The sequence below is a fragment of the Carassius carassius genome, chromosome 34 (assembly GCF_963082965.1).
Source record: "Carassius carassius chromosome 34, fCarCar2.1, whole genome shotgun sequence".
Classification (NCBI taxonomy): domain Eukaryota; kingdom Metazoa; phylum Chordata; class Actinopteri; order Cypriniformes; family Cyprinidae; genus Carassius; species Carassius carassius.
This window is the reverse complement of record NC_081788.1, coordinates 4,918,436-4,946,265: the sequence shown is the minus strand read 5'-3', so window position 1 is coordinate 4,946,265 and position 27,830 is coordinate 4,918,436. Positions and strand designations below refer to the sequence as shown.

Genomic DNA, 27,830 nt, shown 5'->3' with positions numbered 1-27,830 from the left:
GCTCTCAGCGCATTCTGTGTCAGAGCTTCAGGAGGCGAAACAAGCAGTCAGGATGGGAGTCGAGGTTGAAACCATTTCTCCTGGAGACGGTAAATTGCACCACAAATAGCATCCCATCGACAATTCACAAGCCTCAATTCTTCTAAATATTAAATGAGACGCATTTAAAATCGACACATTTTGCCTGTCTTGGGCATCACGGGCGTTAGCTTGCTAGCTAACTTAAACACTAACATCTTCCCACAGGATTTGCCGTGCATTTTTAACATCTTCTCTTCTTGTTTTGGATTTCAGGAAGCACTTTCCCTAAAAAAGGACAGACGTGTGTCGTGCACTACGTGGGTAAGTTTGATAAGTGATGAATCGCATGAAGGGTGTTAGCCAGCATTAGCTGATTAGCCGCACTGACACAAAAGACACTTTCGCATCCGAGATCGGCTCCACAACGCTCTCAATCGTTAGTATTTTTAACAAGATTTAATGTTTGCTACATATTTGATCGTTGCTTTTATTCTCATCTGATAAATGCGTTCGAACACCACATGATTTGGAAACCGTGGCCTGTTCTCGCGGACATACGGTGTTTATATTACCGTGAAAATAGCGGGCAGCCTCGTCAAAACTAGACGTCTTTGGAGAACGTCACATTTCAACGTCTTTACCGCGCGTATGATGCTCAGAATGTTGAGATTTGAATGTTCTGCAGTTCGAATCCTCCGTGGGTGTGATTTTCAGAACGCTTTGGTTTGCACATGCCCACGATTGTCAAAACGCTTTGATTCGAACATCCGGCTTCTATTACGCGCACGTTTTTTTCCATTCAAACGGTCATTGTGCTTTCAACCCAGACTGTTTTGATGAATCCAAAGGATTGTGATCTGCAGCTATGGAAGACTGTTTTTAATATTTCCTGTACAGTCCAAATGAATGGAAAATCAAATGATTTCGTATTCAGCTTTTCTTGTTAATCTCTTTTAATTCTCTCTAATTTCTCAGGCTCTCTGACAGATGGACGCAAGTTCGACTCCTCCCGGGACCGGGGAAAGCCTTTCAAATTCAAAATTGGCAAACAGGAAGTCATCCGTGGTTGGGATGAAGGAGTAGCCCAGGTAATTAACAAACCATTTCTTCTTGATATCCTCTGAAAAATAGGTTTGATTTTCAATATAAAACTGCCTGACCTACATCAAGCTGTTATCTAATGCCACACAGTGTGTTCATAAAGTAGGTCTCGGCCTAATTGGAAAATTCCCCCTTTTGCTTCAACAGACAAGTACACACAATCTCTCTATTGTGGTTTTGATAACCAAGCAGTATCACTTCTTTTATCCTCCATTCATTGTTTGTTACTTGTGACTTAATTTGGTAAACTGACCTCTTCTCCTTGAAACAGATGAGTGTGGGCCAGCGTGCAAAGCTGACTTGCACTCCGGACTTTGCTTACGGGAGCAAGGGGCACCCGGGCATCATCCCTCCCAACGCAACCCTCGTATTTGATGTGGAGCTGATTGGCTTGGAGTAAAGCCCCCACATTTGGACTCAGGTTATTCCCTATTCATTCTTTCAGGGTATGTGCAGTTTTCCACATCTGTGTTGTTGTTTCTTGGTATTTAATACATTTTATGACTGCATGTCACCTAAGAAGGTACAAATTTTTTATCGTCATAGATGGTTCCTCCAGTTGCATGGATAACTTTTATAACTAACAGCTGTAGTCTTGGTCTTAAACATCCTGTAGAGTTTATTTAACAGGCTCTTAGATTAAACCTTCATAATCATATTTATGGCCTTTGGGGAACACAGTTTAGTTGTTTAATAAACCTCTCTCTTTGTTTTCTTCCAGGTCAACCTTTTTAAGGAACATTGCTCCATGCATGTGATCCTCAAAAGGGACTAGTGTTAATAGCGATACCACTTAGCTTAGCTCTGTTTTGCATTTGTATATTTGGTTGCCTTTTTATTTCTTTTCTGCTTGACATAATCACTGGTATACCTTCAATTATTGGATGTTCACTAAGAAACAGTTTTTTCTTTTTTTTTCTTTCCTTTTCTCTTTTTATATTTGATTTCTGTGTTGTAAACGTGATCACAGCAACAGGGTTGTGGCTGAGCTGGTAACAAGTACTCTGGTGGGGAAATCTGGTTAAGTATAAAACGAAACTACTTGAAAATAAATTGTTTATAAAAAGATGAAGCTGGTTTCTGATGTGTTGATTGGGGAAACTGGAATGGTGTGTTATCAGATGATGACAATTGGTCCCTATTTCATTTTGTGCACACTGAAATCTCAGGTTGAAATCCCACAATGCATAATTGAATATTAAAGATCAGTTTTGTTCTGATTGCCTGTAATTGTCATGTTGCAGTGTTTTGCATTAAGTGAGGACAGACTAGGACACTGTAAATAATAGAAAAAGTCATTAGCACAACAAAAGCACTGTCATTTTAAGAAAACATTTTTATTTTCAAGGGGCAAATTGAACCATACAATCCAAATTTACAATAAGGGTTGAGTGTTGATGGGCTTTGTCTATATACACAATCATATTTTGTAATAAGGCTCTGCAAATCAGGAAGAGTTCTTTATGTGAATGTCTATTTGAAACCGAATCTTTATAAGTTTCCTGATAGCTAGCTAACTAGGAGTAATTGTGCTAACATGCATTTTAAGCCCTTAAAATAGTCTACTGGAATGCCATGATTGCAGAGGTTTTTTTCTTTTGTGCTACTTCAAAGAAACAGAAGACTTGGCTTTACAAATCCATGAATTAATTGCAAGTATTTTCCTAATAGTTTACTGAAATCTGTATGCATGCAACAGTTAAAGACCCATTTGTTTTCTGAGTGGTGTGTTGAAATATTTTGAGATTTAAAGACAAGCCTATTATGACAGTAAATGTACATCTTCACAACTACTGTTCTACTATTTATAAACCTTTGTTTTTCTAAGGAATGAATGTTTTGACTGGTTTCCGCTAAGATTGCATCCTCTCTAGTACAATTCACCTGAGTTCCACCTGAGACTGAGTTTAATGAACAGAAACATCTACCACCCAAACAAAGGACAGATTAATAAAGTCATCTTAGGCCTCACCTTTCATCGCTTTCTCAGAGAAATCTGGCATTTGAGCAATATTTTCTACAATTCAAATAATGAAGCATATTAAAGCAGTTTCTTTTTGCTCATATTAAGAATACACCGTTGTGTAACCGATACAACAATTGACACATAAATTGAGTCTAGAATTACATCAGAATAGTTATCCTTAACACTCCACATTAAGATATTTCATCATAAAAGGATCAATGTTTTAAGATATAATAGTGACTTATGCATGTTTTTTTAGAGATCCAAGCAGCAAAGTTGCCGGATGCCTTTAATTTATTTTCACACTTAAACATGTAATTTTGTGTCTACATTGTGAAAAGTTCTGTTTCTTATGAAATTAGATGGATTTGCTCAATGGTTGCTTAGCAACAGGTATGTAAAGGTTTAAAATTTGAAAGCCTAGCCACACTTACTTGTTTGCGCTATGGACCTGAAGTGTCCTCTTCTCATGAAGATCAGTTCACACCAATGTCTATGTAACCTACCTAAAGTTACATGCAATTTTTTTTCTTGAGAGCAGGCTCCACTCATGAAACGAGAACAATGAGTTCAGTTCAATAGAACAGTTTACATAAGAATGATATTTAGAGGCATTTAATTATTATTATTATTATTTAAATATTAAGGCCTAAACATCTGTACATTGTGACTTCTCTGCTCAGCTTGGACTCGTGTTTGCAGCTACTTTTGACTGTGTACTTTCAGTTGAGTTTCAGCCAGGAATGGGCGGAAATACAGCAGATAAGAGAACCAGAAGGAAAAGGAAAACAAATGGTGGAAATGAACAACGCCCTTAAACCTCGTAAGTGTCTGTGCAAATCAGAGCAACATTCCCTCAATCTTTGTCCCAAACAAGCATTGGTGTGATGGATTTAGACCTCTTTGGTTCAAAAATAAATAAATACAAATCCCAAACTGCTAGATAAAGGACAAATGACCCCACTCAAGGTGCAGTTACAAGATTTTGATGGAACAGTAATGCTATCAGATAGGTTTAGCTCTTCCTGTTCCTGAGGGACTTCCAACCCGTCGTAGAGAGTGCAGAGCAACGGCACAGCAGCCGCGCAACAGGGAGCCCATGTTATACACCGGCATGCCTTTATTCCGTGATCCCCGGCAAAGCCACGCTAGTGTGGGAACTACAGGAACGGCCACCGCTAAGAGGTCAATCAGGAAATAACGGCTCCAGTGGCTCCTCTGAGGGGGAGCTGATTCTGCATCCTCCTCCACTCCATCTTCATCACTGACCATTACTACCGCTGCTTCCTGTGGTGGTGGCACTCTGGGACAAGGTTGTTTAACCTGTGGCTTCGTCAACACTGTCGGCATTGTTGTTGATGATGAAAATTCAACTGTGCTGTCTAGCGGCAAAGTTTCTGTGATGCAAGACAGCTGAGCAGGGGAAGTAGTTGCAGAGGATGGTGAGAACACCTGTGGTTCAGCTACAGTAATGTCTGGTGCACAAGTTGCTGAAGTGATGATGCTCAATTCCTCACCTCCGCCCTCTTCAGAGATCCAGGTTATGGTGGGGCTACAGGCTTGTGACCGGTACCCTGGCCTGTCACTGACCTCCGATGCACTAGGGGGCGCTGGTGGAGGAGGTGGAGGTGGTGCTTCCTCCTGTGGGAGGTGCAGAAACAAATGGTGGTGTGGGAGGTAGGCATGTGGAATACAGCTGCAGTTGTTGTTAACGGCATGGCAGGATCGGCTGATGGGCAACACTGCCTCTCCGCTGCACAATCTCTCACAGGTGGAGGATCGTGACAGAGAGGAGCATAGCGTTGCGTGAGGGACTTGCTCAGACAGTAGAGCTGCTTCCAGAAGTAGATGAGTACGCCCGTCCCCTCTTGGTAATGTCATCGCCCCTCTATTGGCGGGGATGTAGCGATCAGAGCGTATGTTTCCATTGCGATCTGAAGCGCCAGCTGACGTGTCACTGCTTAGCCTGGTGAAGGTGGCACTGCGGCTCATGGTGTGGGCCGGAGAGCAGCCACAAGACCTGGATGCTCCAAATCGTGGGCCTATCCTTCCGACGCCTAGACCTTCAGACTTACAGTCCTGTTGTTCTGCCTCATGGGTCCCCAGATTGGAGCTAACAGTTTCCACAGCCTGCTGAAGCTGCCGGATCTCCTTCCGGGCCTCTTTTAGGGCCAACTGGGCCTCTATGCGATGACATTCCTCTTCAATCCAATCCTCCTGCATCCGAGTCAGCTGCATCCGTAACTCCTCGATCACAGAGTCTCTGCCATGGTTAAAAAAACATGGGCATAGAAATAAATCTTGTGCTGTGTCTGAAAAATGCGTAGTGTTATGCAGATACTACATTTGGTTTGAAACTTGCTTCACATCCTTTAAAAAGTATGTTTTATATGGTATGGATGTGTGTAGTATGATAATGTTTAATACTATGGATTCTGACATATTTGTAGGCATATTCAAATGCAGGGTAGGTTCTGCTGTATTCTGTATATAACCACATGTATGATACTCTATTAAACTCCGCTGACATGTTGTTGAGAGATAAAAGCATTACTGACCTGTCCTGAAGCCTTTCCACATTTTCTTTCAGCCGAGCTCGTAAGTGACGAATGCACACTTCCTTCTGCTGCAGTGGGGTGAGATACTGCTCAGGAGCAGGCGGACGGATCCCGTGATTCTCACTACAGGTGGCATACTTTGTCTGCCGTCTGGGTCAGAGAGAGAAATAAATAATCTTTAATTGTGATGGATCTCATAATTTGAATATAGTTAACATGTCAACAGTCCTGATAAGCCCTAAGTATAATTATTAGGTTCGGCAACTCTCAGTGTAAATTTATGCAGTAAGGATCTTTACCCTCCTCATTTTCACAAAAATCAACAGATTATATATTTCTGCCAAAGAGACAATTATGGAAGCCCTAGGAGGCAATGCATTATCTTTTTTTTTTTTTTTTTTCTCGTGATCTTTAATTTTCTTGTGATCATGACATAACAGAAAAGTAATTACTTCATGATTTTACATGATCATGAATTTCTTTTCCCATGTACTTGACATAACGTAATGGACTTGCAATAGGGTTGACAAAGAAATCAACTTACGCATAACACCATTCACAAAAATGAAAGATAAAATTTACGTCGAGTCAGTCACAAATGCAATTGCGAAAGGTTTGGATTTTCAGTGAATAACAGCTATTTGTATGACTTAAGCAGACTTGGAATATAATGTGTGAGTACTTCAAACTACCTTTATGGTCTTTCTTTGTCCTTTTTTGCCCTTCTCCCCATTCACCTTGATAAAGAAAAGAGCAGCCCATACATTCTACAAAAAAACCTCCCTTTGTGTTCCACAGAGAAAGAAAAACATGTTTGGGACGACGTGAGGACACAAGTAACCAGACTTTTAAATGGATATAGTGTCATGTCAGTTCCATTAATTCTATTTTTGCACTGTACTTTTTGCCACCATACAAAATCTGGAACACGACCCTGATGGAAGACAAATCTAATCTGCCTTTGAGTGTGTGCCGCTCACCGTGGTGTGGCTGGGTTGGAGCGTGGTACAGTGTTGCTCTCTGTGCACTTGCAGGATACTGCTGAGTAACTGCTACGGACAGACGAGTCCCCATGCGAGTGTCGAGTGCTGCTTGGGGCAGCAGGCCTTCTGTGACACACACACACACACACACACAGAGACAGCTGAGCTCTGACGTCCATATCAAACAGGCTGTCACAGTGCAACTTGGATGTGTTTTAAAGGAATTCAAACTGCCACTGAATGAAATATCACATCATAATAATCAGGCTAGAAAACTTTCCATGCGTTTGATTGTGTGTGTTAAAAGAGAAAGGGAGCATTACCTGCGGGAACCAGCAGATGGCTTTCGGCTCGCAGAGTGGGACATGGGTGAGGACCGACACCTCGTAACGGCACGATTACAAGGACAGATCTCTCTAAGACAAACACACACACACACCACAGAATATGAAATACAATCAGAAAAAAAAACAAATAACATTTGAATGACACAATATTAATATCTTGGTACTTAAAGGGAAAGGGACCTTTTTTAACAGAACACAAAATAGTCTGATTATATTTCAAGAGACTAGGTGACCGTAACACCCGAGGGTCTGCAGGTCATTTCTTTATGTTTTTTAAAGCATGTTTCTGCAGGTTGGCTGCACCACATGACTTTGATTAATGGGAAAAAAAGTTTTGGAAATAGAAATAAGCAGTGAATCTGATTTTATTTATTATTATTTTTACAGTATATACACTATTGTTCAGAGTTTGGAGTTGGTAAGATTTTTTAAGGTTTTTGAGAGAAATTTCTTATGTTTTCCAAGACTGCATTTATCTGATCAAAAATACGGTGAAATCTGTGATATTCTGAAATATTACACTTTAAAAATGACTGTTTTTTTATTTCAAAATACATATTTTTAAATGTCATTTTTTATTCCTGTTACTGTCATCAGATACTGTCATCAGTCTTTAGAGTAACATGATCCTTCAGAATTCATTCAAATATTTGGATTTGCTGCTCAAGAAACATTATTTAGCAATGTTGAAAACAGTTTTGCTGTTTCATATTCTTGTGGAAACCTCAGGATAAAAATAAAGTTAAAAGAACAGCATTTATTTAAAACAGAAGTAATTTGTAACATTATGTCTTTACTGTCACTTAAACAAATGGTTGTGTAGAATTCATAGAATCAAAAAGTATCTTAAAAGTGGGCCATATGAATTGTGTACGATAGTCATATGACATTCTGAAGCCATGTTACAGACCAAAGCTGAAGAATGCTACAACCTCTGAAGAGTTGTTATACAGTGCATGCATCACTTTTATGGTGCTTTTTGTAACTTTTGGAGCTTGACCACTTCAGTCCCCACTGTATGGAAAAGAACAGCGTGAAGATTCTGTTAAATCCATTTGTGTTCCATGGAAGAAAAACATTAAAGTTTAGAATAACAGAACGATGTACCCTTGCATCCCGTTAAAATACCAAATCCAAAAAGACATATGCCAGACAAAATTAGATTCCCACAGATGCTGAACAGAACCCAACAGAGAGCATTTTATTCTGAATGCCACATGACTCTAAATAAATAAATAAATAAATGCTTAATAAATAAATGCTTATGTAAACCAAGCATTCAGAACAATAAACAAACTGATTTAGACAAAGTCACACACACATACAGCACAGATGATGGATTCTTTCACTCTCTGAACTGAGCTATTCACACACTCACAGAAACATGGATTGTCTCTCCAGTGCATGAAGTGGAAGACTCAACTTTTTCTAGTTTAAAACACATTTGATGAATTATTTGATTAATCATAACAGCCCGAGGATCTGCTCAGTCGTCTGTATAAGGTGTTTATAGTGAACTCTTTGGAAGCAGTTTTACAATGTTAAGATTATGTTTAGAGCTGAGACTATATTAAAGAAAAATATATTAAAAATGCCTTATTTCTGTTCACAATGTGCACAATGACCAAAAAAGAGAGCTTTTTCTAGCATGACCCAGTTATGATTTGCTGAAGAGTCTGCACTGTCATCATCAACCGAAAAAAATAAAAACCTTTTATACCCAGTCTGTATGTAAAATAGCATTTCCTGACATTACTTCCGAAACAGATGAGCAGAAAGTGTGTGATTTTTGAGTTGACTGTTAGTATATTTAGTCCCCGAGAGCATCTGTCAGGCAACAGGGTTCAAGTTCAGGAAATCACATAAGGTCTGTTCCACAAGTAACATGAACAGAGACACGCACACTACGTCTGCAGTAGCTGCTGTTATATACAGATTGCATACTTATGTTCCAAAGTTGTCTCAAACAGTCAAAATCATTGCAACTTTCAAGACACATATTCTCTCCCTATTGCTCACTTTCATTATTGTTATAGTCTGCATTTCTCCAAACAATCGGAACTTTATATTGCAACACTTCTTATGTTACTATGGTTGCAGCCATTTGTTGTAATTTTAGATACTGAACTTTCTACTAGATTAATAAACGTAACTATAAATATAAAATACAACTGGAGTCTGAAGCTACACTGAAACTTAAAAACCGAATTTAAACCTGGAAATGAAGAAGAGATTTAAGATAAAACAGTAACTCAATAACTTTCAGTAACTCAAATTGTGAAACTTGTGAATTAAATCAATAAAATGCACAGACTGAAGTAGTTTAAGTCTTTGTTTCTTTTAATTGTGATGCTTTTGGCCCACATTTAACAAAACCCCACTTATTCACTATCTCAACAAATTAGAATATGCTGACATGCCAATCAGCTAATCAACTCAAAACACCTGCAAAGGTTTCCTGAGCCTTCAAGATGGTCTCTCACTTTGGTTCACTAGGCTACACAATCATGGGGAAGACTGCTGATCTGACAGTTGTCCAGAAGACAATCACTGGCACCCTTCACAATGAGGGTAAGCCACAAACATTCATTACCAAAGAAGCTGTTCACAGAGTGCTGTATCCAAGCATGTTAACAGAAAGTTGAGTGGAAGAAAAAAGTGTGGAAGAAAAAGATGCACAACCAACCGAGAGAACCACAGCGTTACGAGGATTGTCAAGAAAAATCGATTCAAGAATTTGAGTGAACTTCACAAGGAATGGACTGAGGCTGGGGTCAAGGCATCAAGAGCCACCACACACAGGGGTGTCAAGGAATTTGGCTACAGTTGTCGTATTCCTCTTGTTAGGCCAATCCTGAAGGACTAAGGAGAAGAAGAATGGACTGTTGCCCAGTGGTCCAAAGTCCTCTTTTCAGATGAGAACAAGTTTTGTATTTCATTTGGAAACCAAGGTCCTAGAGTCTGGAGAAAGGGTGCAGAAGCTCATAGCCCAAGTTGCTTGAAGTAACGTGTTAAGTTTCCACAGTCTGTGAGGATTTGGGGTGCTATGTCATCTGCTGGTGTTGGTCCTTTGTGTTTTTTGAAAACCAAAGTCACTGCACTGGTTTACCAAGTAATTTTGGAGCACTTCATGCTTCCTTCTGCTGACCAACTTTGTGAAGATGCTGATTTCATTTTCCAGTAGGATTTGGCACCATGGTGACCATGACCATGGTGTTGTTGTGCTTGAATCCCATAGAGAATTAATGGGGCATTGTCAAGAGGAAAATGAGAAACAAGAGACCAAAAATGCAGATGAGCTGAAGGCCACTGTCAAAGAAACCTGGGCTTCCAGAAACCTCAGCAGTGCCACAAACTGAACACCTCCATGCCATGCCGAATTGAGGCAGTAAAGGAGCCCCTACCAAATGTTTAGTACATGTACAGTAAATTAACATACTTTCCAAAAGGCCAACAATTCAATAAAAAATTTTTTATTTTTTATTGGGCTTATGAAGTATTCTAATTTGTTAAGATTTTTTTTTAAGGGTTTTTGTTAAATGTGAGCCAAAATCATCACAATTAAAAGAACCAATGACTTAAACTACTTGAGTCTGTGTGCATTGAATTTATTTAATACATGAGTTTCACAATTTGAGTTGAATTACTGAAATAAATGAACTTTTCCACGACATTCTAATTTATTGAAATGCACCTGTATATGCTATAAAGTCAAATAAATATGAACATTTTCTACACTATTTCTAAATGTCTAATCAAAGTATTTTTCTGATGCTAATCGTACAGACAAGTCAGAGGTTCTAAATTTATGTTCAATTTGTATTTGAACGTAAATTGTTTTGACGACAATATACTGTGTAAACAGAAATGCACATTCAATTTGGAAAATGTAAAATATAAGCATTTTCACTAGCAGTATTATTAGCGTCAGAAATAAACATTGATTTCATTTTTAGTCTTTTTTAATTGTTTTTTTTTTCTAATGATGTAAAACATTTTATATATTAAATTAACAGATCTCCATTATGACATATGCAGTACTTCAGTTGAACCAATTAAATGGAAAACACCTGTTACCAAATTAATATTTAATACAAAAGACCCTGCAAATAATGCTCAATAATGCTGCTTCATGACAGAATAAAATAAATAAATAAATAATCTATTGTCGTTTCTTTTTCTTTGAAAATAAAGGTCTGTTCTATATTGTAAAAAATATTAATTTTCCAAGATGAACAACTTCCATGGTTCAGGACTCAGGATGACGTCACCTTCCTCCATAGTTTGCAGGTAAATCGTCCGTGTGTAGTAAAGGGCACAAGCTGTCTTATGTAACAGTATCTCTCATCAGCAGACACCCTTCACCTGTCTGACGCGGCGCTGCAACAGTGCGTCTTAGACTTTCTTCAGCGTAAAACTATATTACATAATACGCATAGTGAGTGTAGAAACTGAAGCGGGCTGAGAGACGCAGTTACACCAATCCTTTAAGAGCCTGTTATAGTTTATGAAACAGCTTTAAGTCGAGATAATTCATGACAGAGAAGAGTGAACCTCTATGAACGTCACTTACATCATCTGCTCTTCTTCCGTCGACGCTGCTTTGCAGTATCTCAGTGAAGTTTGTGCACGGGTGTTGGCGGAGCCCTGCGCGCGGCATCGTCTCGACCGGGATGCTGATGCTGACGCTGTTGATGAGCGCGCGCGCGCGAGACCTGCGAGAGCAGAAACGACGCATTTGCGCGACGCTGCGACGGCGTTTCTTAAAGGGGCAGAGACCTAATGTCCAAAAATAGTAAAGGTTATATCATCAGAGCCGCAGAACTGTAGTCACAACAATTTGTACTGTTTACAGATAATGAGCACAGATTACTGAATCTCTCTTTAGTGGCTCTGAGCAATTAAAGCTTCCTTTTCTCTTCATGATTAAATCTGACCCATTACCGTCCATTGATGGAAGTCTATGGCAATGGTTTGAACCACTGATTTTACTGGAGCAAGTATAAATGTGTACTGGACAATATCGAGGCAACAGAACACTTTAAGAATACACAACGAAAACTGTATTTATGGATGTGTGTTTCATGTTTTCTCAACTTCACTTTGAAATAAAGATAACATATATATACGTAAATGAGCAAATTGAGCATTAGTGTATACATTTACTTACTCTCTTTGACATAAAAATACAAATTATTGTGATACTTTTTTTTTTAGACTCTAAAAATATTGTTCTTCACCAAACTGTTGTTGGATTGTTGGAAGAAGTTGCTGAGGGTGTTTTGGTACCATTCTTTATTCATGGCTGTGTTTGACTTTGCCCCAGTCCTCAGCAGTCCATTCACTATGCTTTCTGCAGAAGATCAATCTGTCCCTGATGTTTTTTTTTTTTTTGGAGAGAAGTGGTTTCTTTGCTGCCCTTCTTGACACCAGGCCATCTTCCAAAAGTCTTGGCCTCACTGTGCGTGCAGATGCGCTCACACCTGCCTGCTGCCATTCCTGAGCAAGCTCTGCACTGGTGGCACTCCAATCCCGCAGCTGAATCCTCTTTAGGAGACGATCCTGGCGCTTGCTGGACTTTCTTGGACGCCCTGAAGCCTTCTTTACAAGAATTGAACCTCTTTCCTTGAAGTTCTTGATGATCCTATAAATTGTTGATTTAGGTGCAATCTTAGTAGCCACAATATCCTTGCCTGTGAAGCCATTTTTATGCAACGCAATGATGGCTGCACGCGTTTCTTTGCAGGTCACCATGGTTAACAATGGAAGAACAATGATTTCAAGCATCACCCTCCTTTTAACATGTCAAGTCTGCCATTCTAACCCAATCAGCCTGACATAATGATCTCCAGCCTTGTGCTCGTCAACATTCTCACCTGAGTTAACAAGACGATTACTGAAATGATCTCAGCAGGTCCTTTAATGACAGCAATGAAATGCAGTGGAAAGGTTTTTTTGGGATTAAGTTCATTTTCATGGCAAAGAAGGACTATGCAATTAATCTGATCACTCTTCATAACATTCTGGAGTATATGCAAATTGCTATTATAAAAACTTTTCCAATTTCCAATATTTATGTAATTCTCAAAACTTTTGGCCACGACGGTAGTTTTTATTGTGTGGGCAAAACTTATAATGCAATGCAATGATGAGAAATGAACAAATAAACGTTTCTTAGCCTGATTTATCATGTTTGACATTCATATTTGAACAAGAGTAAACTGTAACAGTAAACTGGACTCTTGCTTCAGTCCAGTAAAAGTTAATCATGAAGTGCTAACAATATGAATATTATGCTTTCAGAGCTAAATATGGATTCATTCCTTATTCATAAGAGCACCCAGGACATCTTCTAAACATTTCCTTTAGAGTTTGTGAAATGATGTTTGGAATTAAATTATGCATTTATTTTTTTAGTTTTGCAATACTTTTTTATTTGATTTGTACATTTAATGGTCTCAAAGATTGGGTAAAAAGAACATATCATATTAATCAACACAGAGAAGAACTGTTTTTGGAACATACCTATTATTACATTAAACTGTAGGACGAAACGACAAAGACCTATTCAGGCTTGAGATACAATCCATGCCAAATGACTTTTCAGGTAATGAACAAAGATTTAGTTAATTTAGTTCATGAAATTGGTTAAACTGAAACAATCATATTAAGTTTCTTTTGATATTTTGTGTGCTACTCTACAGTAATTTTCAACCATAACCCAGATCATACAGCTCTGAGAATTATATATATATATATATATTTTTTTTTTTAAGAAACAGTATAACACTATACAAACACATTTCATAGATCAGAGACATTTTTTAGCCATCTTTAGTCTCTATGGGAATTTCAAACACAATGTCAAAATCTTGACAGAATTCTATCAAATTTGCTTCCAACCAAGAACGTGCATGACACAGCAAAGTCCTTTAATGAGCTCTAACGTCTCTAACGGGTTTCCCTCCGTTGCTTCATGTCTGCCAGCTCTAGAGAGAGGAAAAGAGAGGGCCAGGTGTGGCGATGATGTCACTGTATGGGGCGCTCTGGTGCAGGTTGAGGATTTGTTGTTTCCTCAACACCAGCAGGCAGAAAAATATGGCTGCCACATAAGAACGATTGCTGCTCTCACATAAAGCATGCAGACTGTACACGGCATCGGGAGAAGAGTCTTGTCTCTGAAGAAAAATGAGAAGTTATTAGATGATATTAAATTATAGACAACAAATGCATTTTTATGTAGAACTAAATATGTTTGAAATACTTTAAGATATATATATATATATCTATATATATCTATTTATATCTATAGATATCTATCTATCTATCTATCTATCTATCTATCTATCTATCTATCTATCTATCTATCTATCTATCTATATATATATAGATAGCAGCATAAATGGCTGCCCACTGCTCCGGGTGTGTGTTCACAGTGTGTGTGTGTTCACTGCTCTGTGTGTGTGCACTTCGGATTGGTTAAATGCAGAGCACGAGTATGGGTCTGAGTATGGGTCACCATACTTGGCTGAATGTAACGTCACTTTCACTTTTAATTCTTCACTCATAACTCCTCATCTACAGCTGATCCACAAGCTAGGCCAGATCTGATCATTAACACTCTCTGTGTATTTGGTGTTTGATTATTTCTTACTTTGAGTGCTTGGAGGAGGTCGTGTGCCCGACTGGTCATTCTCTTATCCTCCACATCCTGGCTATTCAGAGCAGACTGCAGACAAAGGGAGGAGGTCAAATGTTACACACACATCAGTCTCTCCTTGCTGCATTTACTTGTGCAAAAATACAGTTATATATTGAAATATTATTACAAAAAATTTTTTTTTGAAAATTTTTATTTAGTTCTGATGTAAAGCTGAGCTTTTAGCATCATTACTCTAGTCTTCAATTAAACTTTTTTTGTAGCATTTAGTAAGTTTTTAATGTCACTTTTGATAAATTTCATGTGTCCTGCTGAATAAAAGTATTGATTTCTTTCAAATAAAGAATGTTAGTGTACTGAATATGAACATATTAAACTTCATGTTAGGATTTCAATAATTAGTAAACTTAACTGGTAGTAGTCCAGATTAAGAAGTTTGCAGGCCTTCTCTGTTTGACTGACATTTATGCTCTATGAAATATTTGAAATGTAATGGTAATCGTTCACTGTTGGGACAGGCTGTACTACAAAATGGAAATGCTTGCTTAATATGAATACAATAGAAACATAGTACAATGCAAGATATGTCTGGGTGTTAAACATCTTAGCTGCAATGAGTAACATAATAAGTGACAGAATAGTTCACTCAGAGAATATGCAAGACCTGTTTTAAAAGCGGTGGCAAGAGCCCATTAAGTCCGAATTGTGAATAAAGTGTCATATAACATTTAAATATTACTCTGAAAATGAAGCTCCATTAATATTGCCTAATGATGGCAATGTAAGATTGGAGCAATACAGTTTTGTGACCGTGTAACATTTATTTCCGCATAATTTTGTCAAACTTTCGTAAAAGGGGTTACTAGAATATCGAATATTTTTATAGTTTAACTTGAGTTCAACAAATACGACAAACTGGATGGATTGCTTCCTTAATTTCAAAGGTGTTGACAAGTGATGCCATTGCAAAGTGCAAAAATGTCATTGGTTGATTGAAATTGTTTATTACAGGTCCTTCTCAAAAAATTAGCATATTGTGATAAAGTTCATTATTTTCCAAAATGTAATGATAAAAAATAAACTTTCATATATTTTAGATTCATTGCACACCAACTGAAATATTTCAGGTCTTTTATTGTTTTAATACTGATGATTTTGGCATACAGCTCATGAAAACCCAAAATGCCTGTCTCAAAAAATATGCATATTTCATCCGACCAATAAAAGAAAAGTGTTTTTAATACAAAAAAAAGTCAACCTTCAAATAATTATGTTCAGTTATGCACTCAATACTTTTGCAGAAATGACTGCTTCAATGCGGCGTGGCATGGAGGCAATCAGCCTGTGGCACTGCTGAGGTGTTATGGAGGGCCAGGATGCTTCGATAGCTGCCTTAAGCTCATCCAAAGTGTTGGGTCTTGCGTCTCTCAACTTTCTCTTCACAATATCCCACAGGTTCTCTATGGGGTTCAGGTCAGGAGAGTTGGCAGGCCAATTGAGCACAGTAATACCATGGTCAGTAAACCATTTACCAGTGGTTTTGGCACTGTGAGCAGGTGCCAGGTCGTGCTGAAAAACGAAATCTTCATCTCCATAAAGCTTTTCAGCAGATGGAAGCATGAAGTGCTCCAAAATCTCCTGATAGCTAACTGCATTGACCCTGCCCTTGATGAAACACAGTGGACCAACACCAGCAGCTGACATGGCACCCCAGACCATCACTGACTGGGTACTTGACACTGGACTTCAGGTATTTTGGCATTTCCTTCTCCCCAGTCTTCCTCCAGACTCTGGCACCTTGATTTCCGAATGACATGCAAAATTTGTCCAAAAGTCCAGTGCTGCTTCTCTGTAGCCGAGGTCAGTCGCTTCTGCCGCTGTTTCTGGTTCAAAAGTGGCTTGAACTGGGGAATGCGGCACCTGTAGCCCATTTCCTGCACACGCCTGTGCACGGTGGCTCTGGATGTTTCTACTCCAGACTCAGTCCACTGCTTCCGCAGGTCCCCCAAGGTCTGGAATCGGTCCTTCTCCACAATCTTCCTCAGGGTCCGGTCACCTCTTCTCGTTGTGCAGCGTTTTTTGCCACACTTTTTCCTTCCCACACACTTCCCACTGAGGTGCCTTGATACAGCACTCTGGGAACAGCCTGTTCGTTCAAAAATATCTTTCTGTGTCTTACCCTCTCGCTTGAGGGTGTCAATGATGGCCTTCTGGACAGCAGTCTTACCCATGATTGCGGTTTTGAGTAATGAACCAGGCTGGGAGTTTTTAAAAGCCTCAGGAATCTTTTGCAGGTGTTTAGAGTTAATTAGTTGATTCAGATGATTAGGTTAATAGCTCGTTTAGAGAACCTTTTCATGATATGCTAATTTTTTGAGACAGGCATTTTGGGTTTTCATGAGCTGTATGCCAAAATCATCAGTATTAAAACAATAAAAGACCTTAAATATTTCAGTTGGTGTGCAATGAATCTAAATTATATGAAAGTTTAATTTTTATCATTACATCATGGAGAAAATAATGGTCATCAGAATCGTAAATCCTACAAAGTTTTTTTTTTTAACGCTATACTTTGTATTATATTACCTTTGCATCAAAAAACAAAAACTAGTTAATGTTAATTCAAGGGTGTTTCTAATACAAATGACTATGGAAGCGATGGTAAATTTTACTCCCATTATCAATCTCTCTCTATTTTCTTTTCCTTTTTTTTGAAAGTTGCGAACACTATTGTGGAGTTTATCTTTTGCCTTTCGAGCAAATGGGAATGCAAATAATATATTTGTGATATATTTAGTCTCTCAATCACTGCTACAGAATTTTACCCAACTATGTTGACTTCCGCTGCTGAGAAGCCTGGAAATGTGAAAAAGGTCCATTACGGATTAGTTGTGGCAGGTCTTATTTATTTGTGGCCCTGATGTTTCATGTGTGGTCGAGTGTTTAACACTACCTGTGTCTGTGTCACTGGGGTTTCCCTTATCCCTCCAGATGGATGAACAAACATGGAGGTATCAGAGAGAGGCTCTGGATATGACACCTCCAGCCTACTCTCCTCCTGTGACAGAGAAAGAGTAAGATGGGGTGAAATTATTAGTTATTACATTCTGATGAATAATTATGAACTTGGACCAGTAATTTTGGCTTCTTGTTGACTTGAACGCTGATTAAGAGCATATATTGTTCTTACACTGGTGGTGTTCCACAGAGGTGGAGGTCCTGGACGAGTGATAGATGCTTCTACAGTAGTGTCTTCACCTGCTGGTTGATTAGGACCAACAGACTCTTGCAACAAACTCCAGTCATCCAGCATCGACTGAGCAGTGCTCTCCCAGACTGCTACATGTCCACACACACACCAATCAGCACAATTTACTTTGTTTACTTACAATTACTTAATATATACTTAACCATAATGAACCTTTTAATAAGGCACACATAAATCTCACAGCAAAGCACCGGCAAAAGCATTAATGACTATGATTGTGTCTGGAAAAATTGCAAGGAGATATTTATTAATAAACTCCTGTTTTCTGAGTCATTGTCCGCTGCAAAGATGAAGTTAACAATGCTGACTCGCATCACCGCAGTAAAATGGACGTGCCTTCAGAGAAAAACGCACGTTTTGTATGGATGACATTATGAGCTAGACATTTCAAGCTTTCTATAGATATATTTCTCATGTCTATGAGACAAGCAGTCCTTATGATGAGTTTTGGTTCATTTTTGTGATGATTTCCACAGTTAACGGTGACCAAGACTGCAGAAACTGCATCCTGTTTGTTTTCTTTATTTTAAAAAAGCACAACATTTTGTTGATAATGTGAGTGTACACAAATAAGAGTAGCCTTTACAGTTATGAATGATGCATTACTCTTATCTGTATGAGCAAAAATGCTTATAAGCAGCATAATGGCTTCAATCATTCAATTGTATTCTTGTGCCACACTCAGCACTCTAGCAAAAGTGATGTACAGTGCGACAACATTAAAGGGGAGGGACAAAACAGAAATGTGTCTCGGGCTAGGGTTTCAATGGGCAGAAAAATGTTTGGTAATTTCTGGACACTTTCCAAAAATCCTGGTAAGTTTCTGAAATTAACCGGAAATTTTCTGCCTCTCTGTAACACTAGTCTCAGCTGACCACTTGAGATCAGATCACTGAAAATGCTTTTTAATACCAGGTGGAAACGGACAGATTAACTCTGCTCTTGTCTGATGTAATGTGGTTTGTTACCCTCTCTAGGTTGCTCTATTTCCTCATGGTCAGTCTGCTGTCTCGCCCCTCCCTCCAAACCTGGTCTCCTACATGGTGTGCCACAAGGGAACAGCTATAGAGGAATAGAGGGAGAGGAATATTTCCCAATGCACTGCATAATGCTATACTCACTATGAAAGCTGTGCACTTCAGTTGAGGTCAGCTACTATTTCAGCCACGTGTGTAGGCGATACATACCTGCTTTAATTCAGGGTGAATGAATGGCAGACAAAAACTGGAGAAAAGCTGCTTCACTCCTCCATTTTCCCTCCACTCCATGAGTTGCCGAGTGGGCGGGGCTATCTCCAATGGGGTTAAAAGGTCAGAGCAGTCAGTCAATTGATTCCTGATGTCATCGTTTGTGAGTTCCTTTGATCGGTCAATCATTAGCTTCCGCTTCCGCTTCCTCGTGCTTCTTTTCCTTGCTGGAGATGCTGAGCACATGTTTGAACTTAGTATTAGTCTGATGCAGGGCCTAAAATTTAAATTCACCAACCGCCAGATTTAAGCAAAAATCAGGGTTGGCGAGTATATGAAACAGCTTAAATCACCAGTTGGCCATTAACTTTTTTTTCTTAATTCTAAAAATGCCTGAAAACGTGATATGGTTTGGTGTGATTATCAAATTGAAAAGACTGCATTTTTTCAGTGTTTTTGGGGCGGTTTCCAGTAAATGCTGCTCCACAAGAACTCCATCTATGCAAGTGCTGCGAGTTTGAGTCACTTATAATGTTTGGCCCATGTTTCATTTCCAAATGCACAGTTTGAAATGAGAATGGCCTGTTGTTAACAAAAGAGATGTTTCTATGTGGATTTCTGCTAAAATAAATGGTTTAACGTTTGAAAGCACAGAAAAAAACAATTATGAATATTAGTATTGTAATTTTACTGTTGCTATATACTGCAGATATGTATATCATAATAATATGTGGTTCACAATAAAAATGGTGATTATATATATATATATATATATATATATATATATATATATATATATATATATATATATAATCACCATTTTTATTATGAACTATGGTTCAATAGTATTAGAGTGAGTTCTTTATAGTTTAATTTTAATAATAAATATTAATAATAATAATTCAAATTTGCAATTAGACGTGTTTCCCCAAATTTGTTCTGCCAGTGTTTTTTTTTTTTTTAAGGAATAAAGTTTCATGGTCTAAACAAAAAAAACAAAAGTTAAGGGCAAGTAAATTTTCTCAATTCATCGGGCATTGGCAGGTGTGGCAAAACGTTAGTTTTAGGCCCTTGTCTGATTTCCTAGCAGCAGATCTGGAATACTAGCATGATGCTTACTTAACATGCAGGACTATTACTATGCTTAATATACTTATGCTGAGTATATAATGCCAAAATTAAAAGGATAAATTTATTTTTTAAACTCACTACATTGAATGCTTAATTCTGTGTGTCCACTTGTCATCTCAAAATATATATAAAAAGCTAATTCTGTATTTGTGATCCAGTATTATACAAAAATGTCTTAATATATATCAGTGCAATAAAAAGAGTCAAGAAAAACTGTGTTTGACATTTGACATTGTGGGATACAGTATTCCACACTCTGGCTATGTATTATGCCTTTTGGCAAACATAGTAGGCCATCATGCTTAACACAAAAAAACTGTGCACACATTGCAGCACCTGATTCATTACCATGATCTGGCATGCAAAAACCTACTTATTCTTGGCTGCCAATAGCACCCTCAAGTGGCTTCATGAGAGCAGTTAAAACCCCAACATTAAAAGGATAGTTCAACCAAAAAATGACCTTTCTTTATCAATTTACTCACCTTCGTGCCTTTCCAAATGTACGACTTTCTTCAGCAGAACATAAAATAAGATATTTTGAAGAATGCAACCTTTGACTTCCATTGTAATATCTTATTTTATGTTTTACACAGAAGAAAGTAAGACTCATACAGGTTTGGAATGACATGAGGATGAGAAAATGATGACAGAATTTTTATTTTTTGGTGAACCGTCCCTTTATCAGTTTAACAGTGAACAATGTACAACAATTTGAGGCAAATGTCAATTATATTCTCCAGAGCTGTTAAAACTCACGTGTGCCAGCAACAGGTGCAAGAGCAAAGCCTTCCTCTGGATTTACCAAAAAAGTGGTCTCAGTTAGGGCTGGACTGCTCCTACCCTTTAAACAGGAATGTTCTGGTTTGAGAGGATGACACAGTGGTTAATGTTAATGTTGCAAGCAAAGGCCAATTCCTAATAAATTACAGATAAAGAATTTATTATATTAAGATTGTTACTGTACACACATATAATCAATTAGATATTAACCATTTATCATTTTATAATCTTACATGGCCAAAGTGGTTTATTAAAATACACATCTTAATGTATTTTTAATGTTTTATTAAAGCAACTGAATGTAACTTAAAACTTAGCCTTTTTCCTTTTGAAAATACATTCAAAAACTTCCTAAAATTCCTAAAAGAATTACTGAGACTAAATATGACAGCAAAAAAAAAAAAAAAAACTAATAAGAATGCAAATTTAAAATGTCTAATTGTTAACATCTTTTTAGATTGTTGTTATTACGTTAGTGTTTTATCTTCCTTTTTATTTGAGAGTAAATGTGCATGTGTATAATTTAATATTGCCAAAACAAACTATTAATAAGAATGAGATATAAAGATGAATAAATCATGAAGAACAACATGGCTACTTGTTCATCTATTTCAAAGGCTAAAATATAACAATGCAATTATATAGAAAAAGTGTACCATCATTTCCTGCAGCGGTGACAGCAGTAGGAGGAGGTGTAGCTGGTAATTCATTAGGGGTGTCCTCACAGAGATCAGGCACCACAGCAGCATCTGTAGTATTTGCTATAAAATCTTGACAGACCACAAACAAAAAGAATATAAATATTGGACTCAGAGAGGGTGAAGGGTGATACAGTTCCATACTTTAAGTGGTTTAAAAAAGAAAGAAAAAATAGGCAAATTTGTTTTGTATAATTTAGATGCAATGATTTAGTACAAAATGCACAAAAAGCAAGTCGATTCATATTGACTTATATAACAGTCTTCTATCATATCCCACTGTAATGTTCAGATTTAAAAGTCACCACTTTTCACAATTCCCCTTTGTGGTGGATAAATTACACACTTCAGATTTTTCTTTTTCTTTCATAACTTGGCATATGGACATTTTAATGTATCCAACTTCTTATTTAAACATTTCATTATTATTCATTATTATATACTCATTATTGCACTAACCTCTATTACAACAGTGTTAACTCTTGACTATAACTTCAAAGGGATACTTCACCCAAAAATTACATTGGGCCATCATTTTACTCCCTTTAACTCTTTTTAAAGGTACAATTTGTAAGATATTTGCAGTAAAAAAAACACTAGGCTAATGTTACATATTTTGTCCAGCTGATTAATTAACAATATCTCAAATTCCCATCTAAACAGTGACACGGTGCAGTGCAGTCGCCTGTCAGTGGCGTTAGTTACCCTTTGTTACCGCCTTTACTGACGTAGAAACCACATGACAACAGTGTCGTGGACAAATGTGGAAGTAGCTTCGCGACAAACTTCAACTAGAAAGAGATGCTGATCTCACTTGTGTTTTACTCGACAGGTGAGTTGTTTTGATTCGTTTCTTTACAGAAAACGTATGCTATTATAACGGTCAACAAGATTAATATTATGGGGCATACACGCCAAACGCGGGGCATCGCGTCTCTAGACCCGCGCGAGGACGCGTCTGATCCATAGTCTGATGAAATCCATGATTTATCTCTCCGTCTGATTGATGACCGTCAGCGGTTGGGTAGAAGACAACAAATCCCATCCTTCCACGCTCCTTCTTAGCGTCATCAAACCACGTGATTGTTTTGGTAGTGCGCCCTCTAGTGGCAGGTCCTACAACCTGTACCTTTAATCAGCACAATTTATAAAAACATCTTAAAACAATGACTAAACAGTTATTTGAGATTTGTTTAACACTTATGAATAATTTAATCTTCATATATCATTCCTTTTATAGAGCAACATAATTATTATTTTTTTGCATTGCATTGTTTTTCAATACCATGCTGCATTAGAAAATACATGTTGTCAGTTTTTTTTTTTCATTTTGACTTTAAAGAGTAACTAAACCCTAAACCAACTTTTTTTAGTTAATGATCTATAAGAATGGGGCTTTATTAGTGCTGTTCATTGATTCGAGTAACTTTTTTGACATTTGAGTATAAAGTGTTTTAATTCTACAATATATGGTGTAAAAACGTGTGAGTGCTGCCCTCTTCAGGTTGAACGGTGGCTACTGCAGTTGATTTTTCCTATTGGATGTTGCGGTGGCAAGTGACGTAAGCGGTGGCAGGTGACGTAAGCAGTTTCCAGTTCACCACGCCCCTTGGTACGAGCTACCACGCCCTTGGCAGTATAAAACCATCAAAATCACTGTAGTGAGTCAGGAGCTGGAATTGCCAGTATTGGTAAGACCAGGATAGACTATTATAGCATCTATTTAGCATAGCAATTATATAGTTATTTAGATCTTCAAGTTAGCATAGATTTATCTGTATTTAGTACAGTGGTCAGGATGGTACGGAGGTGTGTTTCTAGTTGCGACAGCACTGCTGGACTGCATAGTTTACCAGCAGACTAAAATTAGGAGCCAGTGGTTGCATGCACTTGGGCTGGAAGACCGTGAGTTCCCGCCTAGAGCTCGAGTGTGCAAACTGCATTTTACACGGGGTTGCTTCTCCAACGCAATGGAGGTGGAAATGGGCTTCTCCACACAGCTCGCGCTGAAAAGCGACGCGGTGCGGGAGTTAAGACCGCAGTTTGAGCCAGCGGCTGGAATTAATATGAACAGACACCTCGACACCCTCCACTTCAGGTGAAAGTGGGGGAGAAAAGTCCTCTACTTCAAATGATCACTATGTTGCAAAGCTACTTGCGTCATTACAGTCACTCTCCATTTTAGCGTCCCTGACAGCAGCTGTCAATCAATCTGTCACTGCGGGTCTCAGGATCACGCCGCACTCGCTCAGCCCCGCCCTAGGCTCGTCCCCTCTATCTCCGCTGTGATCTGCCCACTTTTCAGCATTTTTCAAATATTGTCAGTGGGTGGAGTCAGGCTCTGAGCAGGGGTTTAGTAACACTTTAAACATACGCATAAATATTACTCATGTTATTAGAGTGCGTGTATGAATTTTCGGTGTGAATGTCGTAAACTCATAAGTTTAATGTACTGTACCGATGAGGTCGACAGCCATTTCTTCATCACCAAAGCAGTCGCCATGAACACTGAAACTCTGATCAAACAATCCTTGATATGACTGGATTTCCTCACCTTTGAATGGAAAATACAAGCACAGACATCTACAGGTTTGCATAGCTTGTGTAAAAACTTGGTTTGTCATTCATTCAGAGGTGTTACCAATTCTGTCCATGGTGAGAAAGTGGTTCTCAAAGGACTCTTTGAGAGTAATATCTTCAGTCCGGCACTGATTCAAAGAGAAGTGATCGACCACATCAATAGTGCTGGGTGAGACATAACATGAAGAATAAGTCATAAAGACATATCAAAATAAATGATATATAAAGAGCAGTTGAAGAACGTGATACTTGAGATCAGGCAGTTTGTGGTCAAAGTCAGTGAAGTCCTCTGGTAGAGTGATAGTTTTTAACGTGGCCTCCATCGCACCCTCAGGCAGATCTGTCTGTCCTGTGATCAGAAATGAAATTTTGTCGAGCTCTCTTGCAGTGTTCACTTGTTCTGTTATCACTGAGGGATTTAACATCAGAGATGGCACATGTGAGACTGCATTCACCTGGCCGGAAAGCCACATTGATTTTGACCAATGCATCACTGCAGTCTGTGAGAAGGTATCTGGTCTTCCTTGAGTATATCCGGACAACTCCTAAAAGAAGGTGACCTGAAGTTCGCAGACCAATTTTAATCTGGTAATGGATCACACACAGGGAACAATGTTTAGAATTTATCTATGGATTATTTTTATTATTATTGCAGTTGTTGTAATTGCATTCCTTTTAGCTTTTTGGCCTAAATAAACCTTGCAAAGCGACTCCCAATGAAAACTGGCCGTTGAGATAATTTGGTTAGATTTACATTCAAGAATGTTGATTAATGTGTACATTATCGCCTTTTTTGGAACTAAATTAATAACTTAAAAAAAATGATTCAACTTTATTTAATTTAGCTTTACACTTTATTTCGCCTCCAAAAGTGAGCACTAACCCCCTTAATTAACCTGGTTTAGTGTCAAAACATGGATTAACCAGGTGAACCTTACCTGGGGCGATAGGATCTCCTTGATGGAGGTCTCTAGATCACATTCAAACACGTGTGCTTTGGTTATTTTCTTCTCCCAGTGGGCTGCAAGCCATATCTTGGCTAATGTGCTTCGTTTGGAGGTGAAGATTTGGGCATAAAACATCGTGATGTGTGGCGTGTCTAAGAAAATACAAGACGTCATGAGACTGTGGAGCTGCAGTGTAACTTAATGAACTTATTAACAGCGCTGTGTATTTAAATAAAGTCATTGATTCACACGGTAACATAAGAAATTGCTTTTTGTTAATAGATGTTGCACTTGGTTTCTGGCTGTCACTCTAAATTTCTTATATAGCGTTAGCGTTTGTTTGTTTTTCATGCTCTGTCTCAAAACAGATAGCTACCGACCCAGACAGCCTCAATATGCACCGTCCAAATGTCTGAATGATGCTCCAAAATGCTGTCTAGATGGGCACCAGACGTGTTGTGCGTGTGGAACGCGCCCATGACGCCAGGAATGCTGTCTAGGTAGGGAGCTCACTCGTTTTTGAGACGCAATCTTGTCAATTAAATAGGCCGGAGTTGTTGTTTTTTTTTCGCGTACAGCAACTTCACAATTTCAGTTTCATGGAAATTAGCTTCATTCGTCTATAAATAAACTATTATGAAAGTCTTGACATCTCTTATTTTTCTAATGTAGGCCATGACATTACCTGTCGCCGCTCCGCGTTGATCAACACTCACTGAATCAGTTTCCCGCCCACTTCACGTGCGCTTCTCTGATGGACGAAAAAATATAACATTAGTCTTTTTTAACGCGTCAAATTATGTGTCATTATAGATGACTTCATTCATTTTTGCATCTTACCTATGTGTGTGATTTGAATATTAAATGTAATTAATGAAAACAGTCTTAAGATGTCCCGCGCACATCCCGCTGTTTATTAACCCTTTAAGACCTGAATTTTTTCCACTGAATATTTTTTTTTTTCATGTAACGAAAAATATTTTTCATATCCCACCGCTGAATCAATGTTAATGCATCGTTGTTTCAATTATGAAAAATACATCAGGACTGCCATAAAAATCTAAATTTCTTCAAATTAAAATCAGGTATTTTAAACTTTGAGTCAATATACATAATCAAATCAATCTTGATTTTTACTCTTTTCAATCAGAGAACATGCAGGACTGCTTTTAATATGGTTTTGAATAATAATAATAATAAATAAGTCAGTCAAAGTAAAGTTCCTTTTGCCTCCACACTATTTGAACATGAACTATTTGATATATAGGCCCTGATTCACAGACAGGGTTTGGCATTTAATAAAGGAGTAGGCACAGATTTATTATAAAATGGATGACAAAGTGACTTAAACAATTACATGGAATAGATAATTGCTTAGAAGTTAGATGAAAGTTAGATGCCATTACTCCTCAATTAAACAGATAGTCTGATGAACTCGGGGGTTTTCAACACAATGCAATGCTCCCAAGCTGTTCAGGGACGCAATCGAGACATTTTTGCATTCTCACAGTAAATATGATGCCTGAGGCCTCCTTTTTCTCATCTAAAGTACAAAAACAAACAGAAAGGTAAAACAGCACAATGTTGTAAAACATTTACTGTATGACTGAAAGAATGTGGATCCTAAATAATTGGAAATTAACAAGATTATAAAATTATAACAAAATTATAAAATGTTTACATTCAAGTTAAAACAGTGAATTCAAATGTAAAACGTTATTTAAATTTTATTCATTTTAATATAGACCTTTTAAGCACCTTTAAAAGTATAAAAAAAAAAATAGTAAAATTATATAAGTAACTATAATTTGCAGGGCTTGACAGTTTAAGCATTTTTTTTTTTTTTGCAGATTTGTGTTTAAGTAGATCCTCAAAAGTCTTAAACATGTTTAATTCAGCTTTTATCCCTCCAAGTTTAAAGTCATAAGTGTTATCTTTAAATCTTATAACAAAGGCTTTTATTAATTTAAGAGGCCTTTGCAGAATTTGCAATATGGCTTGATGCAATGTTTCCCATTCATTAACTTCGAGCGTTCCTCAAATGCAGTCAAGCAATGCCACTGCTCTACTGAGTTTAACTGCCTTCAGCCCTAATTAAACAACTGAACAAGCTAATACAAGTCTTTAGATCTACTAGAAAATTACAGGTAAGTGAGGAACCGTGAACTACATTATATAGCCCTCCACATTCTAATCTGTCCTGCCACAGTCTTTATTACATCAGTTTTGAGAGATGAACGTACATGCCTAAGCATTTACTTATAAAACATGAATACACCTAGATTGCAAAATATTCATATTTACATGAAACATTAGCACAAATGTAATAGAAAATCATTCAGTTAAACAAAAGTCAGTTTTGCTGTTTTAAGAACTAATATCAAGTGAAGGTAATGTTGCCATGCAAATATCTGTATTAATCTATTTAGATTATAAATATGAACATATGGATTTTTTCTAAAAAAAAAAAAAAAAAAAGATTTGCCTTCTTGAAGAGGGCTATATTATAAAAGCCTGGCTAATTTATATAGGCTGTGTGGTTGAATTAATGTACATTGTGATATGTGACTCTATTCACTCTAACCTAAACAAAAACTGCA

At 37.8% G+C, this 27,830-nt stretch overlaps 3 protein-coding genes and 1 long non-coding RNA gene across 9 annotated transcripts; 2 read left to right on the top strand and 2 right to left on the bottom strand.

The window, feature by feature from the left end:
- Window positions 1-10: 10 nt before the first annotated feature.
- Window positions 11-2,194, top strand: LOC132115355 (peptidyl-prolyl cis-trans isomerase FKBP1A-like). 2 transcript variants are annotated; one of them, XM_059523795.1, is made up of 5 exons: window positions 11-89; window positions 295-342; window positions 997-1,109; window positions 1,394-1,543; window positions 1,844-2,194. In XM_059523795.1, exons 1-4 carry the CDS (start codon window positions 53-55, stop codon window positions 1,520-1,522), a joined length of 327 nt encoding a protein of 108 aa, XP_059379778.1. In that variant the 5' UTR covers window positions 11-52; the 3' UTR covers window positions 1,523-1,543; window positions 1,844-2,194. The 2 variants fall into 2 exon arrangements, with proteins under 2 accessions (XP_059379778.1, XP_059379777.1); XM_059523794.1 differs by having other exon boundaries at window positions 1,394-1,568.
- Window positions 2,195-3,461: 1,267 nt separating this feature from the next.
- LOC132115354 (syntaphilin) lies at window positions 3,462-7,058 on the bottom strand. Of its 2 annotated transcripts, none has more exons than XM_059523792.1 (4): window positions 6,953-7,058; window positions 6,627-6,755; window positions 5,647-5,796; window positions 3,462-5,351 (listed from the first exon to the last, which is right to left on the bottom strand). In XM_059523792.1, the coding sequence occupies exons 1-4, from the start codon at window positions 6,994-6,996 to the stop codon at window positions 4,094-4,096; spliced, it is 1,581 nt and encodes a 526-aa protein (XP_059379775.1). In that variant the 5' UTR covers window positions 6,997-7,058; the 3' UTR covers window positions 3,462-4,093. The 2 variants fall into 2 exon arrangements, with proteins under 2 accessions (XP_059379775.1, XP_059379776.1); XM_059523793.1 differs by having other exon boundaries at window positions 6,627-6,752; window positions 6,953-7,030.
- A 6,237-nt stretch (window positions 7,059-13,295) lies between these two features.
- Window positions 13,296-26,146, bottom strand: rad21l1 (RAD21 cohesin complex component like 1). 4 transcript variants are annotated; one of them, XM_059523789.1, is made up of 15 exons: window positions 26,071-26,146; window positions 25,916-25,981; window positions 25,222-25,382; window positions 24,739-24,868; window positions 24,533-24,632; window positions 24,345-24,448; window positions 24,162-24,257; window positions 21,662-21,775; window positions 20,982-21,083; window positions 19,092-19,327; window positions 18,873-18,966; window positions 17,827-17,975; window positions 17,590-17,694; window positions 14,631-14,705; window positions 13,297-14,154 (listed from the first exon to the last, which is right to left on the bottom strand). In XM_059523789.1, the coding sequence occupies exons 3-15, from the start codon at window positions 25,363-25,365 to the stop codon at window positions 13,966-13,968; spliced, it is 1,638 nt and encodes a 545-aa protein (XP_059379772.1). In that variant the 5' UTR covers window positions 25,366-25,382; window positions 25,916-25,981; window positions 26,071-26,146; the 3' UTR covers window positions 13,297-13,965. The 4 variants fall into 4 exon arrangements, with proteins under 4 accessions (XP_059379774.1, XP_059379771.1, XP_059379772.1 ...); XM_059523791.1 differs by lacking the exons at window positions 25,916-25,981; window positions 26,071-26,146 and adding an exon at window positions 25,611-25,750 and having other exon boundaries at window positions 13,296-14,154; XM_059523790.1 differs by lacking the exon at window positions 26,071-26,146 and having other exon boundaries at window positions 25,916-26,019.
- On the top strand, window positions 25,589-26,110 carry LOC132115353 (uncharacterized). Its single transcript, XR_009425477.1, has 2 exons — window positions 25,589-25,730; window positions 25,903-26,110. It is a non-coding gene; the product is annotated as an uncharacterized LOC132115353 (long non-coding RNA).
- Window positions 26,147-27,830: the final 1,684 nt, after the last annotated feature.

Bases quoted from the DNA above. Each gene is read 5' to 3' on its own strand.
- LOC132115355 (XM_059523795.1), top strand. From the start codon at position 53: ATGGGAGTCGAGGTTGAAACCATTTCTCCTGGAGACG. The intron at 90-294 runs GTAAATTGCACC...TTTGGATTTCAG, and splicing joins AACCATTTCTCCTGGAGACG to GAAGCACTTTCCCTAAAAAA. The intron at 1,110-1,393 runs GTAATTAACAAA...TCCTTGAAACAG, and splicing joins GGGATGAAGGAGTAGCCCAG to ATGAGTGTGGGCCAGCGTGC.
- LOC132115354 (XM_059523792.1), bottom strand. From the start codon at position 6,996: ATGTCCCACTCTGCGAGCCGAAAGCCATCTGCTGGTTCCCGCAG. The intron at 5,797-6,626 runs GTGAGCGGCACA...TCTCTGACCCAG, and splicing joins TCCAACCCAGCCACACCACG to ACGGCAGACAAAGTATGCCA. The intron at 5,352-5,646 runs GTCAGTAATGCT...TAACCATGGCAG, and splicing joins GTGGAAAGGCTTCAGGACAG to AGACTCTGTGATCGAGGAGT.
- rad21l1 (XM_059523788.1), bottom strand. From the start codon at position 25,404: ATGACGTCTTGTATTTTCTTAGACACGCCACACATCACGATGTTTTAT. The intron at 24,633-24,738 runs GTGAATGCAGTC...TTCTGATCACAG, and splicing joins CAATGTGGCTTTCCGGCCAG to GACAGACAGATCTGCCTGAG. The intron at 14,706-17,589 runs GTAGTGTTAAAC...CTTTGTCTGCAG, and splicing joins CCCCAGTGACACAGACACAG to TCTGCTCTGAATAGCCAGGA.